Here is a 12,773-nt window from a genome sequence, read left to right on the forward strand (position 1 = left end):
TTATTGGATATTTTTATTAAATGCCATAAGTAACTCACGTCTTTAATTATTCTTACTATGGTTGTGACCAATTAATGTCTCACAAAATTACTGTGAATAACGACTTGGACCCATTTATTAAAAATAATTTTATTTAAATTTTTTTTTGTAGTTTACAAAATAAACCAATGTTATAAATTCGAAATTGAGTTTATTTGTTTGCTTGTAACCTCTTTACGGATTATCTACTGAATAAATCTTCTTGAATAAAATGTATATATAATTAAGAGTCCAGAGAAGGACAGGAAACCTTTCATCCCGGTAAAAAGTATAGTTTCCATGGGATTTGCGAAAACCTGTATTCTTTTGTAGATGGCGCCAAAATCGTCGCTTTTTGTAAATGGCGCTTCATTCTTGCCGATGAAATTGTGGTTAAAAACTAGTAAACTTATATGGGAAAAGTTCTTCTAGATGTTTTGAATCTCAATTCCACCATAATGTTGTCATTACTATAACTATATAACATAAATATAACTGAAATTGGCATTGGGTCATACCTTTAGCCTTTTGAAATTAGCTCTGTATATGTAAGAGGAATTTAAATTTTGAATGTATTTAAAAAAATATAAATAATCTGACAATACTCACATCCCTACTCCTTTTGATCAGTAAGTCCAACTTACTTTCCTTTTCGTCTTCAAAACTACTCCCATCTATACTGATTTCACAGTCTGATTTGGAAGTTTCATTTTTCATTGGTGAAGGGGAAATTGGTGACAACAACCTCTTCAGATCTCTTGGAAAGTTACTATGTGCTTCTATCTAAAAAATTAAATAATAAAGCCTTAACTCAATTTGGTTTAACAATTATGTACAGTAATAATAAATAATAAAGATTGATTCAAGGCCATAGTTGTACTTTCCTTATTTGAAACACTGTCTAATCCATACTAATATTAGAAATGCAAATGTGAATTTGTTTGTTAAGTCTTTACAGTTAAGCCGCTTAACTAACCATTACATTAAATTTTGTATACATATAATACAGAATATGGAGTAGGACATACTGTACCTTTCATCCCGGTGAACTCAATAAGTTCTGTGGGATTGCAAAAAACCTGTATTCTTTTGTAGGTGGGCGCTTAAATCGCGCAGGAAAAGCTACGGGTAAAAGCTAGTCTTATAAAAATGTAAATGAGGCAACTGATTGATTGAACAACTGACATATTATTATCATGGCACAGCCTTAACCCCCACTTTAGCTATAAGAAATTATTAATGAAATAAAAATAAATAATTTCTAATAGCTAATGTTTTTGATAGAATTTTTTTATTTTTTAAGCGAAATATAAAAAACCTAAAATTTTGTGAATATTGGCTCAGTCTACACCGTAAGAGATAAAATGTGTAATGTGAATGTACTAATATCTTTCAGCATTAACTACTTACTTTGGTAAGCCTCCTTTCATTCTGTTTTTTTATGTATCTCTCAATGTTACATCTGATGTCTTTGCACTTCTGCCTCAAACAGACAGGTGCAATCCTCACATCATTTTCTTTTTCACACTTGGACCGGTCTTCCATAATTTTTTCATCATATTTTGCATTGGTATTGATATCATATTTTGATACACAACTTTGTTTTCGCTTCTTAAACTTTACTTTATTAGTTCTGACCAGAGATCCATTAAAAGATTTGCTATTCTTGACTGTAATATGCCTCCTTATTGTTTTCTTGCTCAGTGTTATCATTGGTTTTGGCATAATGTTTCCTATAATAATTACATCGTCGTCATCTTGAACATCATTTTCCTTTTCTTCACTATCCATTTTGGTTTATTACCAAGTTCAAATCCTAGATTCTCTACTGATTAATTAAATATAAGTTCAAATTATATTTCTTGTTTACAGTTTCGTGCCGTATGGCTTTAAACTTCAGAAAATGTGAAAGACCGTCTACACAATTTGTAAAATTTTATTCAGGAATAAAATAATTTTTGCCTTTCTGTCTTTCAGTCTGTGAGAAATGCTTACGCGAGCACACACATTGTTATAGTATTATAGGTATTACACATTGTTGATGGAGTACTTTCCCACGAACCCTATCATATATCACGATAATGCTGAAATATATAGACATACCTTATATAATAATTTGTAAAAGTTTATTTTTACGTACAAGTTTTGTTTGATGTTTACTATTTCGCGGGTCGACTTTAAATTGTGTTTGACATTTGGTCTGTAAACCAACTGTCAAAATGTTATGTCATTTGAGATTTTGACGTATTAACGTAGAATATTTAGATACAGGAAAGGATTCTGTAAAGTTTTGCTGACCTACGAGTTTACGAGGTTACAAAAGAAGGAGTATTGTGTTTGACACCATTGCTTTCGCGTCGCAATCGGTTTCTTGCGTAGACCTTGATTCATATAACTCTTGGCCCTATATTCATTAGGAATAAAAACGTGATTGTATGTAAATTGTATAGTAAAATGTTTATTGATAACATTAAAAGTGTTGTTACATTTCACTTTGCCATATACATATTACGTCTTTATCCTTTACCGCATAGACGTAGCCAACATAATCGACAAGAATTCAAAGTCTACGATCAGTTGGATGCTTAAGCTAACGTAAGGTGGCATGGGGGCATTTATAGAGATGAGGATTTAATGCCATTAAGAGAAGAAGCCTTATGACTTCATTTCTTTGTTTCTTTCTCTCGAAGAGAACTAAAATATTTGGTATTAACAACGTTCGTGAATACCGTGTGTTTCCCGCCATTTTAAAACTGGACCACTCTATATCTTTCACATGGATGTTGTAAAAGGCGATTAAGGGAAAGGCAACAAACTTGTTACTTGTCTCTATTAGAATCTCAATTTTATTATTAAGCCATAAAGTTTAATGCGGCTCAGTCTTCAGTTTTCAAGACTGCAGGCTCTGTCTACGGTTATAGTCCAGATTATACATATGTATGTAAGTGAATACCTAAGTCCATTTCGCACGGATGACCTTTGGAATAGGGTGGCCTACCAGTATATTCTGGGGTGGTGGGTGACCAGCCTATAAATTAACTTTTAACAGACTGACAACAGACCACAAGCCACTATCGGAATTTTTGGCTGCTCCCGTCAAATTCACTTTCTGTTCCATACGTTTCGTCTGTCGCATTAATTTAGAAGTTCCAATACCGCATTAACAATGCTGCTTTTCAACCTATATAAAACTTCCGCCTCATAACAAAAGCGGCGATGGACACTACATAAATTGTTTCATTCGAACCGGTTCCACGTAATTTTTTAGAAAGTAAAGGGCACACGTCATGCCACGCGGTGTGGCAGTCAGCATAAAAACAGCGGTGTGTTTATACGTGTGTGTCGTAAGCGGAACATATGTTTATAGGTAGTTCGGATTTTAAAAATATTGGGAATAGACTGCAATAAATAACAGCTAGTCTGTTTATTGTGCATTTTAACGGTCACTGGGCGTTCATTAAATACCTAATTGGTTGCGATTTTGATTCCTAAGTTATATCCGTCTTACCTGTTTCATCCCAACTATAATAACTAACGTAGTCAGGAGGATTCATTCACTGCAGGCCTTACTATAGTAAGGTAAAGTATAGTAATATATCTATAGGTAATCTGATTCGTACTCCATTTTTCGTAGTAATTGAATTCATTTTATTAAATCTTTAAATTTTTATCTTTTTTTTATCAGTCTTTTCAAGACTGTTGGCTCTGTCTACCGCGTAGGGATAGAGACGTGATAGAGACGTTATTATAATTAATATGGTCTCGGGAAATGTCTAATTATAGAAAAAATGTTATCATATAGCATTGGATTTTATCTGTTATGGTAGTTTCATAAGTTTTAAATTAATAAATGTAACAAATAGTAAGTATACCTACTTACTTATGTGTAAGTTTGTCGATTGTTTGTAACTTTTTCACATTAATTACTCACCTCTTAAAGGTTCAAATTTCGCATAACACTTAACTAGGAATAATGAAAAAGATAAACATACCTCTCTTTCCCGAAACAGTGCCTATTGTTTACAAAAACTACTGTTAAAAACGCTAATAAATAACTATACTTACCTATATATGGAACAAATTACACAGATTGATCTAACACAAAAGAAGGTTCGAGACTTTTTTATTGGATACAAATTGAAGGATATTAAATTTTTCTATTAAATACATGTATCTATACAAACATTCATTTTGCTAGCATAATCCGTGCTTGTGTTAGAGGCAAGCACAAACCCCGCTGCGCCACAGAGACCCGCATGATCTAGACTCCACCTATGCAGAACTTAAGTTAAACTTATTTTTCCATTTAACATTTTAGCATTTCCATTTTAATTACCCTAGTTCTTTTTTTAATTACCTCTTGTATTGACAATGTCTTTTTTTTTAAATTCCAGCCCAAACCAGTTCAAACCGGCACAGCGAAGCAGCCAGCGCCCTCTGCCGCTCAAAGTGACGTCGCTGCTCAACTTCACGAGCAGATTACGACGCAAGGCGATCTCGTGCGGCAACTGAAGGCTGCGAAGACTGACGATGAGGTCAAAAAGATACTGAACCTTAAGGTGAGTAATAGGATTACAATTGACGGGACCGAAAATGCGTGATTGGAGTCACAGTAACGTACATACATGGATATAATCACAGGGTAGACAGAGCCTTTTTTTCCCACTGATAATCTTCATTTCTGAAGGTCGTGCCCGTTCTGGAAAGCTCAACTTCAGTTGAGGATTTGACTAGCTTCATCCACTTCACCCTGTCATTATCTTTACGCTTCAGCTACTGAAACACAGAGCAACAGTCTCGAAAATACTGAGAGCTACGTTCAGCTGTTTGGTTTACCTACTTATGGAATTGATCGCATCGCCTAAAACAAGAAAGAGATGGAGTGATCCAATTCTAAACTGAATCATACGGCACTATACAATATAGTAGGTACTTACGTGACGAACAATATAAAGTTAGAGTGATACCAAAAATAAGAGTAGGTAGGGACATACTTCTTCGATTGGAACAAACACACTTTAACACTTATTACCATGAATACATGAGCCGTAGCAACTTTCACATATTTATCATCTTTTTCCTCAGGACACCAAATCGTCAGACTCCTCAGACATAAACGGCCAGATCACCAAGCAAGGCGACCTGGTGCGCTCTCTCAAGGCCGCCAAAGCTGAGAAACCAAAGATAGACGAAGCTGTTAAGGTCCTGTTAGACTTGAAAGCCAAGTACAAGGCCGCCACTGGACAGGTAGAGATACATAAATACTAGAGGCCGCCCGAGACTTTGTCCGCATGGAAACCCTATCAATCCCGCGGAAACTCTGGGATAAAAAGTAGCCTATGTTTTATTATGGGTCTTCAGCTACCCACATATCAAATTTCATCGTAATCGGTTCAGTAGTTTTTGCGTGAAAGAGTAATAAACATCCATACTGACATCCTGACTGATATTATCACGTCTTTATCCCTTGCGGAGTAAACAGAGCCAACAGTCTTGAGAAGACAGACAGGATAATTTGTAGGGGAAACGAACCCGCGATATTGGATAATGGTTATTCACAGAATATTTATATTTATTTATTTAAACTTCATTGCACAATATACAAATGTAATGTAAAGCATTATCTACCAGTCAACCATACCATACTATACAGGGTGACTGGTATTGGAACGGGTTTTTAATGGAATTGCGAGAATTAAAATCTTACGGACTCAAAAGCTCAACTTTATTTCGAGTTAATTGTTTATTTATTTGTATTTTTTCCCACCAGGATTGGAAGCCAGGTGCGTCAGCTCCTGCAGCGTCAGCAGCGGATGCCGGCTTGAAGAAAGCAAAGGTTGATGAAGCCGTGAAGGTCTTGTTGGAGCTGAAAGCGAAGTACAAGTCTACCACAGGAAAGGTAATGTTATATTTATATATTAGACAATAGAGCATTTTTTACAATGTGAAAACAGTCTTCTTTCTAGTGCGTGCATCGTATCATCTATCTACACTATCTACACTAATATTATAAAGAGGAAAACTTTGTTTGTTTGTTTGGTTGTAATGAATAGGCTCAAAAACTACTGGACCGATTTTAATAATTCTTTCACCATTCGAAAGCTACATTATCCACAAGTAACATAGACTATATTTTATTTTGGAAAAAAATAGGGTTCCGTAATATATTTGGATTTTTCGGACACAAACTGAAAAAAATCAACCAAAAAGTTACTTATTTTGCGTACGCTGCCTAAACTATAAAAGATAGAACCATAAAATGTTTTAATTAATTGTAGATCTTATAAATATCTACAAAAAAGTCCGCGATACACTATACCTATCTATGTCGAGTGAGGCACAACAACCTCATTTTTATTTAAAAATCTTGAATTTTTTTTTGTCTATATTTAAACGCGTTTTTTTTTTACTCATGCTATTAATCCTTATCAGAATAAATAATTTCATCAATAAATACAGTTTATGTAGATAATATTTGGTCTTTGAATGATTAAAATTGGACGTTTGGTTTTGAAGTTGTGGTGAAATTAAAATTACGATTTCTGCTGCACGGCCCGGGACTGCAGGCAGAGTTACACTTTTGCCGGGAGCAAGACTTAGTTAGCGGTTTTGCGGGCGGTCCTTTAGTTAGTTCTAATAGAGATATATTTAGTATCGGCTGTGCATCCGTGCGAAGCCGGGGCGGGTCGCTAGTCATACATATAATCACGTCTATATCCCTTGCGGGGTAGACAGTGTCAACAACAGTCTAAGAACAACAAAAAGGCCATGTTCAGGTGTATGGTTTTATAAAGGCACATCGATTAAAAACAGAATCCCTATTTTATTAGCATATCCCTTAGTCGCCTTTTACGACATCTATGGGATAGAAATGGAGTGATCGTATTCTAAAATGCGGGAAACCACACGGTTTAAAACGTTATAAACTTAAAAACGACCGACCTATTTCGATGAAACTTGGCACAGAGATAGAATAGACCTATAGGACTAACATTACCTTACCTCATTTTATTTAGGGAATTATACAAATTTACTTCTCATTTATTAGGACTGGCAACCTGGATCAACTCCAGTGACCCCAGCGCCACCTGGTGGCGGGGACGCGGCCGGCCTCGACCAGCAGGTCGCGCAGCAAGGAGACCTGGTCAGGTCTCTCAAGGCCGCCAAAGCTGAGAAGGCTAAGGTAGACGCGGCAGTGAAAACTTTGTTGGATTTGAAGGCGAAGTATAAAGCCGCTACAGGACAGGTCAGTGACCTTTCACACACATATTAGATATATTTACCTGTTACGGTACAGACAGAGCTGATAGTGATAAGACTCAGAAGGCCAGAAGGCAATGTTTAGCTGAATGACTTAACGATGAAAATTTTTATATCGTTATAACAGAATAGATTCATTTTCAAAATTGGATTTAGGTATCACTTATTGACGTTACATCACTTAAATCTAATTTTATCTACTACCGCTTCCAAAGCGCATGTGTACAAACTACACTGCAGCATTTTCACTTGGCGCCAATTTACAAATATAGATATCTTGTTTTGTTGAGAATGTTCCCCGCTTAAAAATGGCTCCCAAATGTTGGGGAGCCGTGACACACATTGTCTTATTAACACTGATATCAAAAATATATATACATATTAAAAAGAAAATTGATGATTTTTAATATTAACATAATAAGTATAAATTGTGTCATTGATTAGTATAGTTAAGATTAGATATATTATAAGAGTCATAAAACTGGCTAATGCTGTTCATAGATTAACATTCTTATCGTGCCGGAAATATTAAGAGTTAAATGCTTACTTTATATATATGCGAAGACTGCTAGAGTGCCCGTGTGTAGGTGCCTTAAAAATATTAAAGAAACTTACAAATATATAATTTCGTTATAAACATGTGAAATAATAACTTTAATGTCCGTTCTTATAAGTTTACGTTTTAATGTACGAACTTAAAAGGTATATTCAAGTGTCCTTCTAGAAACCAATAAATTAAAATAATTCGAAGGGCACTACGTTTTGTTACCTATGTTTTCTCGGTTTTTATTGCTTATGGAAAACAATCATATGTTTTCATTTTAAACATGATCCAAGAACTATGATATGAATTTATGAACGAAGATGGTAGTCGCTTTATGTAAATTATCTGACCTGTATTGGCAACATCAAAGATAGGATGTGAAACATAGGTGTAACGGCTCTTTATTTCACAGGACTGGAAGCCGGGCAGTGCTCCAGCTCCTCAGAAAGCCGCAACAACAACAACAGCTCCTCAGAAAGTTGTCACAACAACAACAACTTCAGACGTCGGTCAATTGCTACAACAGATATCCGCTCAAGGCGACAAGGTGCGCACGCTCAAGTCTCAGAAGGCGGACAAAGCGGCTGTTGATGCTGAGGTCAGTATTATATGTGCGTGAGTGTTTGGGTAATAACGATAGTGACGTATTTGACGCGACATCACTAACGTCATACGCCATCAGCCAATCACAGCGACGATTGTGACGCGCTCAGCCAATAGCAGCGATAAATCTTAATCGCGCAAGCGCAAGCAATGTTCATAGACAACGCCAGGAAGAAGAAGAATAGTATTGTTGTATAGGTGCCCCATTAAAAGTCTCGAATTTACTTAATTTACTTTGGGGCTAACTCAATCTGTAGAATTAGTCCCATATATATATTTATTTATTTGCACACCCCATGAATTTTTAAGTTCAATTTTGCACAGTTCTTTGTTCATTCGTTCTTCATATGTATAGAAAAATTATATGTTGATTTCTATGTTATCCACAGGTTAAAACTCTGCTCGCATTGAAGGCGCAATACAAGTCGTTGACGGGATCAGATTGGACACCGAACGCTGTTGCACCTGATACTAAGAAGGTAATTCTATTTTTTACTTATATATATGTACAAACAGACATACATACATTTGAATCTCAGTTCTATTATTAAGCCAAATAGCTGAATGTGGCCTACCAGTCTTTTCAAGACTATTGACACTGTCTACTTGGCTAGGGATATAGGAGTGATTGGATGTATGTTGACATACATAAAATTAATTATCTTTCCCGGAGGGGTAGGCAGAGACTACATCCTTCCACTTGCCACGATTAAATTATGATGATGATGATTAAACCCTATGTGTGCTATGTACCCAAAAAACTTGACTATTGACCCTGTCTACCTGGCAAGCGATATAGATGTGAATATACATATGTATGTATGTTTTTCTGTACCAGGAAACTCCAGTAGCAGCGATGAACGGCACCGGCGACCAAGCGGCTTCCTTGGCTGCAGACATCACCAAACAAGGAGACGTGGTCCGAGACCTCAAGGCCAAGAAAGCTGATAAGGTATACCGCCATGTTCTTTGGAAGTTTATCATTTCAATGCCAGGCGGCCTACGAAACTTTTCTCAAAATGGCGAGATGGGCGCACCGGAGTGGTTTTAGTGGGTAGGCTAGCACACTTGATGCGCATGAGTCCCACACTCTACCGAGTGAAGACCCGGGAGGCAGTAAAGAAAGTAAAAGGATTTCCCCCTAGAAGAAAAAGACCTTATAATCTAATCTAATATATGTCTTTCCAAGCTTGTCCTTCACTCGCTTGTTTTATTTGGATTATTTTTTTTTCCATTATTTTTCATAACAATAAAACGTTAATTAGATTTTTATTGAGATGAGACTTCATACAAAAATACTTCTTTTTTTAATTTTCACGGTCAGAAATCTCTTGGCAAAAGTATTTTATAACATGCTTAATGCTCATAACAACTGTTCGTACCATAGGCACGTATGTGTAAATGCTTCAAGAACTGAAATTAGAGAGATATCTAAAATTTGTTTGATGCAACTAGGTACCTAACTATTATCCGATATATTATTTCCATTCTCTCTCATCTCAACTCTGCGTGTTCCCGGTTGCACCCTCCACAGAATTATTTCGGGGCCCGGGGTCCGCCTTCCGACTTTTCTCTCTCCACTTGGTCCTGTTTTCGGCGTCCTCTGATTTCAAATGATTATTAGGTACAAATCTACTATATTTAACCACATGCTCAATATCCTTTGTAACTCTGTACAGGCTACAATAGATGCGGCAGTGAAGAAGCTGCTAGAATTAAAAGCGAGTTACCAGACCGCAACGGGCAATGCGTACGCGCCGACTGCGCCGGCGAGGAAGGAGAAGACCAAAGACAAGAAGCCAGCGAAGACGGAACCTGCCAAAGAGAAAGTAAGTAAAAGAAAAAAGTTAAACAATATTTATTCGATAAACACAAAAAAAATATATAAAGAAAACAAACATAAAAATACAAGTATCTTCAAAATTTCATAATGCTGGCTGTCACACACTGTAATAACACGACAAACAACCATCGCTAGTCTTCCGGGGGTGCCCCTGAAAGTGAGTTTGATTCCCATTTTTATTAACTTCTTAATTTGATATGGACATTATTCTTAACTTTTTAGTTACAGGTCGCCTGTGACAAAATGTTTATTGCTTTTTTTTTATACGGGACAAATTACGCTAGTTGAGTTTGCCTCGAAGTAATTTTAGTAGATTTTAAAATGAATTTTTTTTTTTCAGTCACCAAAACCAGCGAAGGAGGAATCTTCGACAGGTGTAAAGAAAATCACTCGGTTAGGTTTGGAGGCGAGCAAAGATGAAAATCTGCCAGAATGGTATTCTCAAGTCATCACCAAATGTAAGAAATTGGTTTTTATTTTTTTATGTATTCTATTCTAGGTTCATTATTTTGTGTTGTATGTCGAAATCTAGACGACATCGACACCCAACTAAATGTATACAATTTTCCCTGATCGGAAATTTATTACACCAATTTCCAAAAAAAAATATAGAATCTACCATTTCCACTTTGTTGAATTTTATGGATATCGGCGCAGAAGTTCTTGAGTTTATTTGTTACGTAGTTTGCAACTATTCGCACCATATATCTAATGAGCATGATTTATATGTATAAATTAGATTTGAACTTTTTTATTATACTTAACTGATTCTCCAGTCCTGCAGAAAAAAAAATACTTAATTGTTTTCTCCGCAGCGGAAATGATCGACTACTACGACATATCCGGTTGCTACATCCTGCGACCGTGGTCGTACAGTATATGGGAGAATATTCGCGCGTTCCTCAGTAAGGAGTTCAAGAAATTGGGCGTCAAAGACGGATACTTCCCTATCTTCGTCTCAAAGGTGAGATTTAATAAAAAAAAAGAAAGTTGACTTGGAAATCAATTTGTATTTAGAAAAGATTCCTTTTTTGAAATCGGTATTAAAGGAGACGGGAAAATATAGTTTTATCACTTTCAAATCGACCTCATATTTAAATCGAGATTTGTTATAGTTTTTTTATTATAATATTTTTATTTGGCTTTGAATTTGTACCTTACCCACTGTTTTCTTAAATTTTGTCGTTATGTACGATGGTCTTTCACGCGAAATAAACTGTGAACTGATTTGGATTAAATTTTACAGTAATATGACTTATACATCAGAATAACATTGTTTGCTGCGTGGTTTTCGGCACTGTAGAATGGGACTACTCCATATCTTTTCTGGACCTTTGATGTCGCAAAAGGCTACTAGGGGAAGTCTAAAAAACTTAGGATCCTTCTACACCGCAAGGGATATAGACGTGATTATATATGTATGTAACATTATTCTGATGCTCTTACAATAATACGCGAATGAATTTGTGGGCGGGTAGAAAGTAGTATTCTTTGAGTTAGAAATTACAGCTTAAGCATAGATAAGTTTCTACATACATACATACATATAATCACGTCTATATCCCTTGCGGGGTAGACAGAGCCAACAAACAGTCTTGAAAAGACTGATATTCCACGTTCAGCTGTTTGGCTTTATGATGGAATTGAGATAAGTTTCTATTATCTATTTTTATCGAAATGCCCGTAATTTTTTTTTCAGGCGGCTTTAGAACGCGAGAAGACACACATAGCTGACTTCTCGCCGGAAGTGGCGTGGGTCACCCACTCGGGGTCGTCGGAGCTGGCGGAGCACATCGCCATACGGCCCACATCCGAAACTGTCATGTACCCCGCATACGCCAAGTGGATTCAGAGCCACAGGGATCTGCCACTCAAGTTGAACCAGTGGAACAATGTTGTGGTATGTGTGTCCAACAATAATAAATAAATAAATATATACGGGACAAATTACACAGATTGAGTTAGCCTCGAAGTAAGTTCGAGACTTGTGTTACGAGATACTAACTCAACGGTACTATATTTTATAATAAATACATAGATAGATAAACATCCAAGACCCAGGCCAATCAGAGAAAGTTTGTTTCTCATCATGCTCTAACCGGGATTCGATCCCGGGACCTCCGGTGTCACAGACAAGCGTATTACCGCTGCGCCACAGAGGCCGTCAAATCAACAATTCATCAACCTTCTGGTTGTACGACCCTGTCTACCTTGTAAAGAAAGAACGGCGGAATGATACGTCATCTCTTACTTATGTGAATAATTCATACATATATACATTTATATAGTCACGCCTATATGCCTTGCGGGGTAGACAGAGCTAACAGTTTTGAAAAGACTGATAGGCCACATTCAGCTGTTTGGGTTAATGATAGAATTGAGATTCAAATAGTGACAAAAAAGGTTTATAAGCCTATCCCTTAGTCGCCTTTTACGACATCCATGGAAAGAGATGGAGTTGTCCTATTTTGTATATTTTGTATTTGTGCTGGGAACGACACAGCA

At 36.4% G+C, this 12,773-nt stretch overlaps 1 protein-coding gene across 1 annotated transcript in view; it reads left to right on the forward strand.

Moving 5' to 3' along the window:
• Positions 1–12,773, forward strand: part of LOC106129715 (bifunctional glutamate/proline--tRNA ligase) — a 39,988-nt gene that overhangs the window by 21,836 nt on the left and 5,379 nt on the right. Inside the window, exons 13-23 of the mRNA XM_060949364.1 lie at positions 4,413–4,577; positions 5,104–5,265; positions 5,789–5,917; positions 7,067–7,264; positions 8,235–8,420; positions 8,815–8,904; positions 9,264–9,377; positions 10,105–10,254; positions 10,609–10,726; positions 11,084–11,232; positions 11,968–12,168. Coding sequence (XP_060805347.1) covers positions 4,413–4,577; positions 5,104–5,265; positions 5,789–5,917; positions 7,067–7,264; positions 8,235–8,420; positions 8,815–8,904; positions 9,264–9,377; positions 10,105–10,254; positions 10,609–10,726; positions 11,084–11,232; positions 11,968–12,168 — 1,662 coding nt within the window. The remainder of the gene's footprint in view (positions 1–4,412; positions 4,578–5,103; positions 5,266–5,788; positions 5,918–7,066; positions 7,265–8,234; positions 8,421–8,814; positions 8,905–9,263; positions 9,378–10,104; positions 10,255–10,608; positions 10,727–11,083; positions 11,233–11,967; positions 12,169–12,773) is intronic.

This window comes from Amyelois transitella, chromosome 18 (genome assembly GCF_032362555.1).
Source record: "Amyelois transitella isolate CPQ chromosome 18, ilAmyTran1.1, whole genome shotgun sequence".
In the NCBI taxonomy this organism is placed as follows: domain Eukaryota; kingdom Metazoa; phylum Arthropoda; class Insecta; order Lepidoptera; family Pyralidae; genus Amyelois; species Amyelois transitella.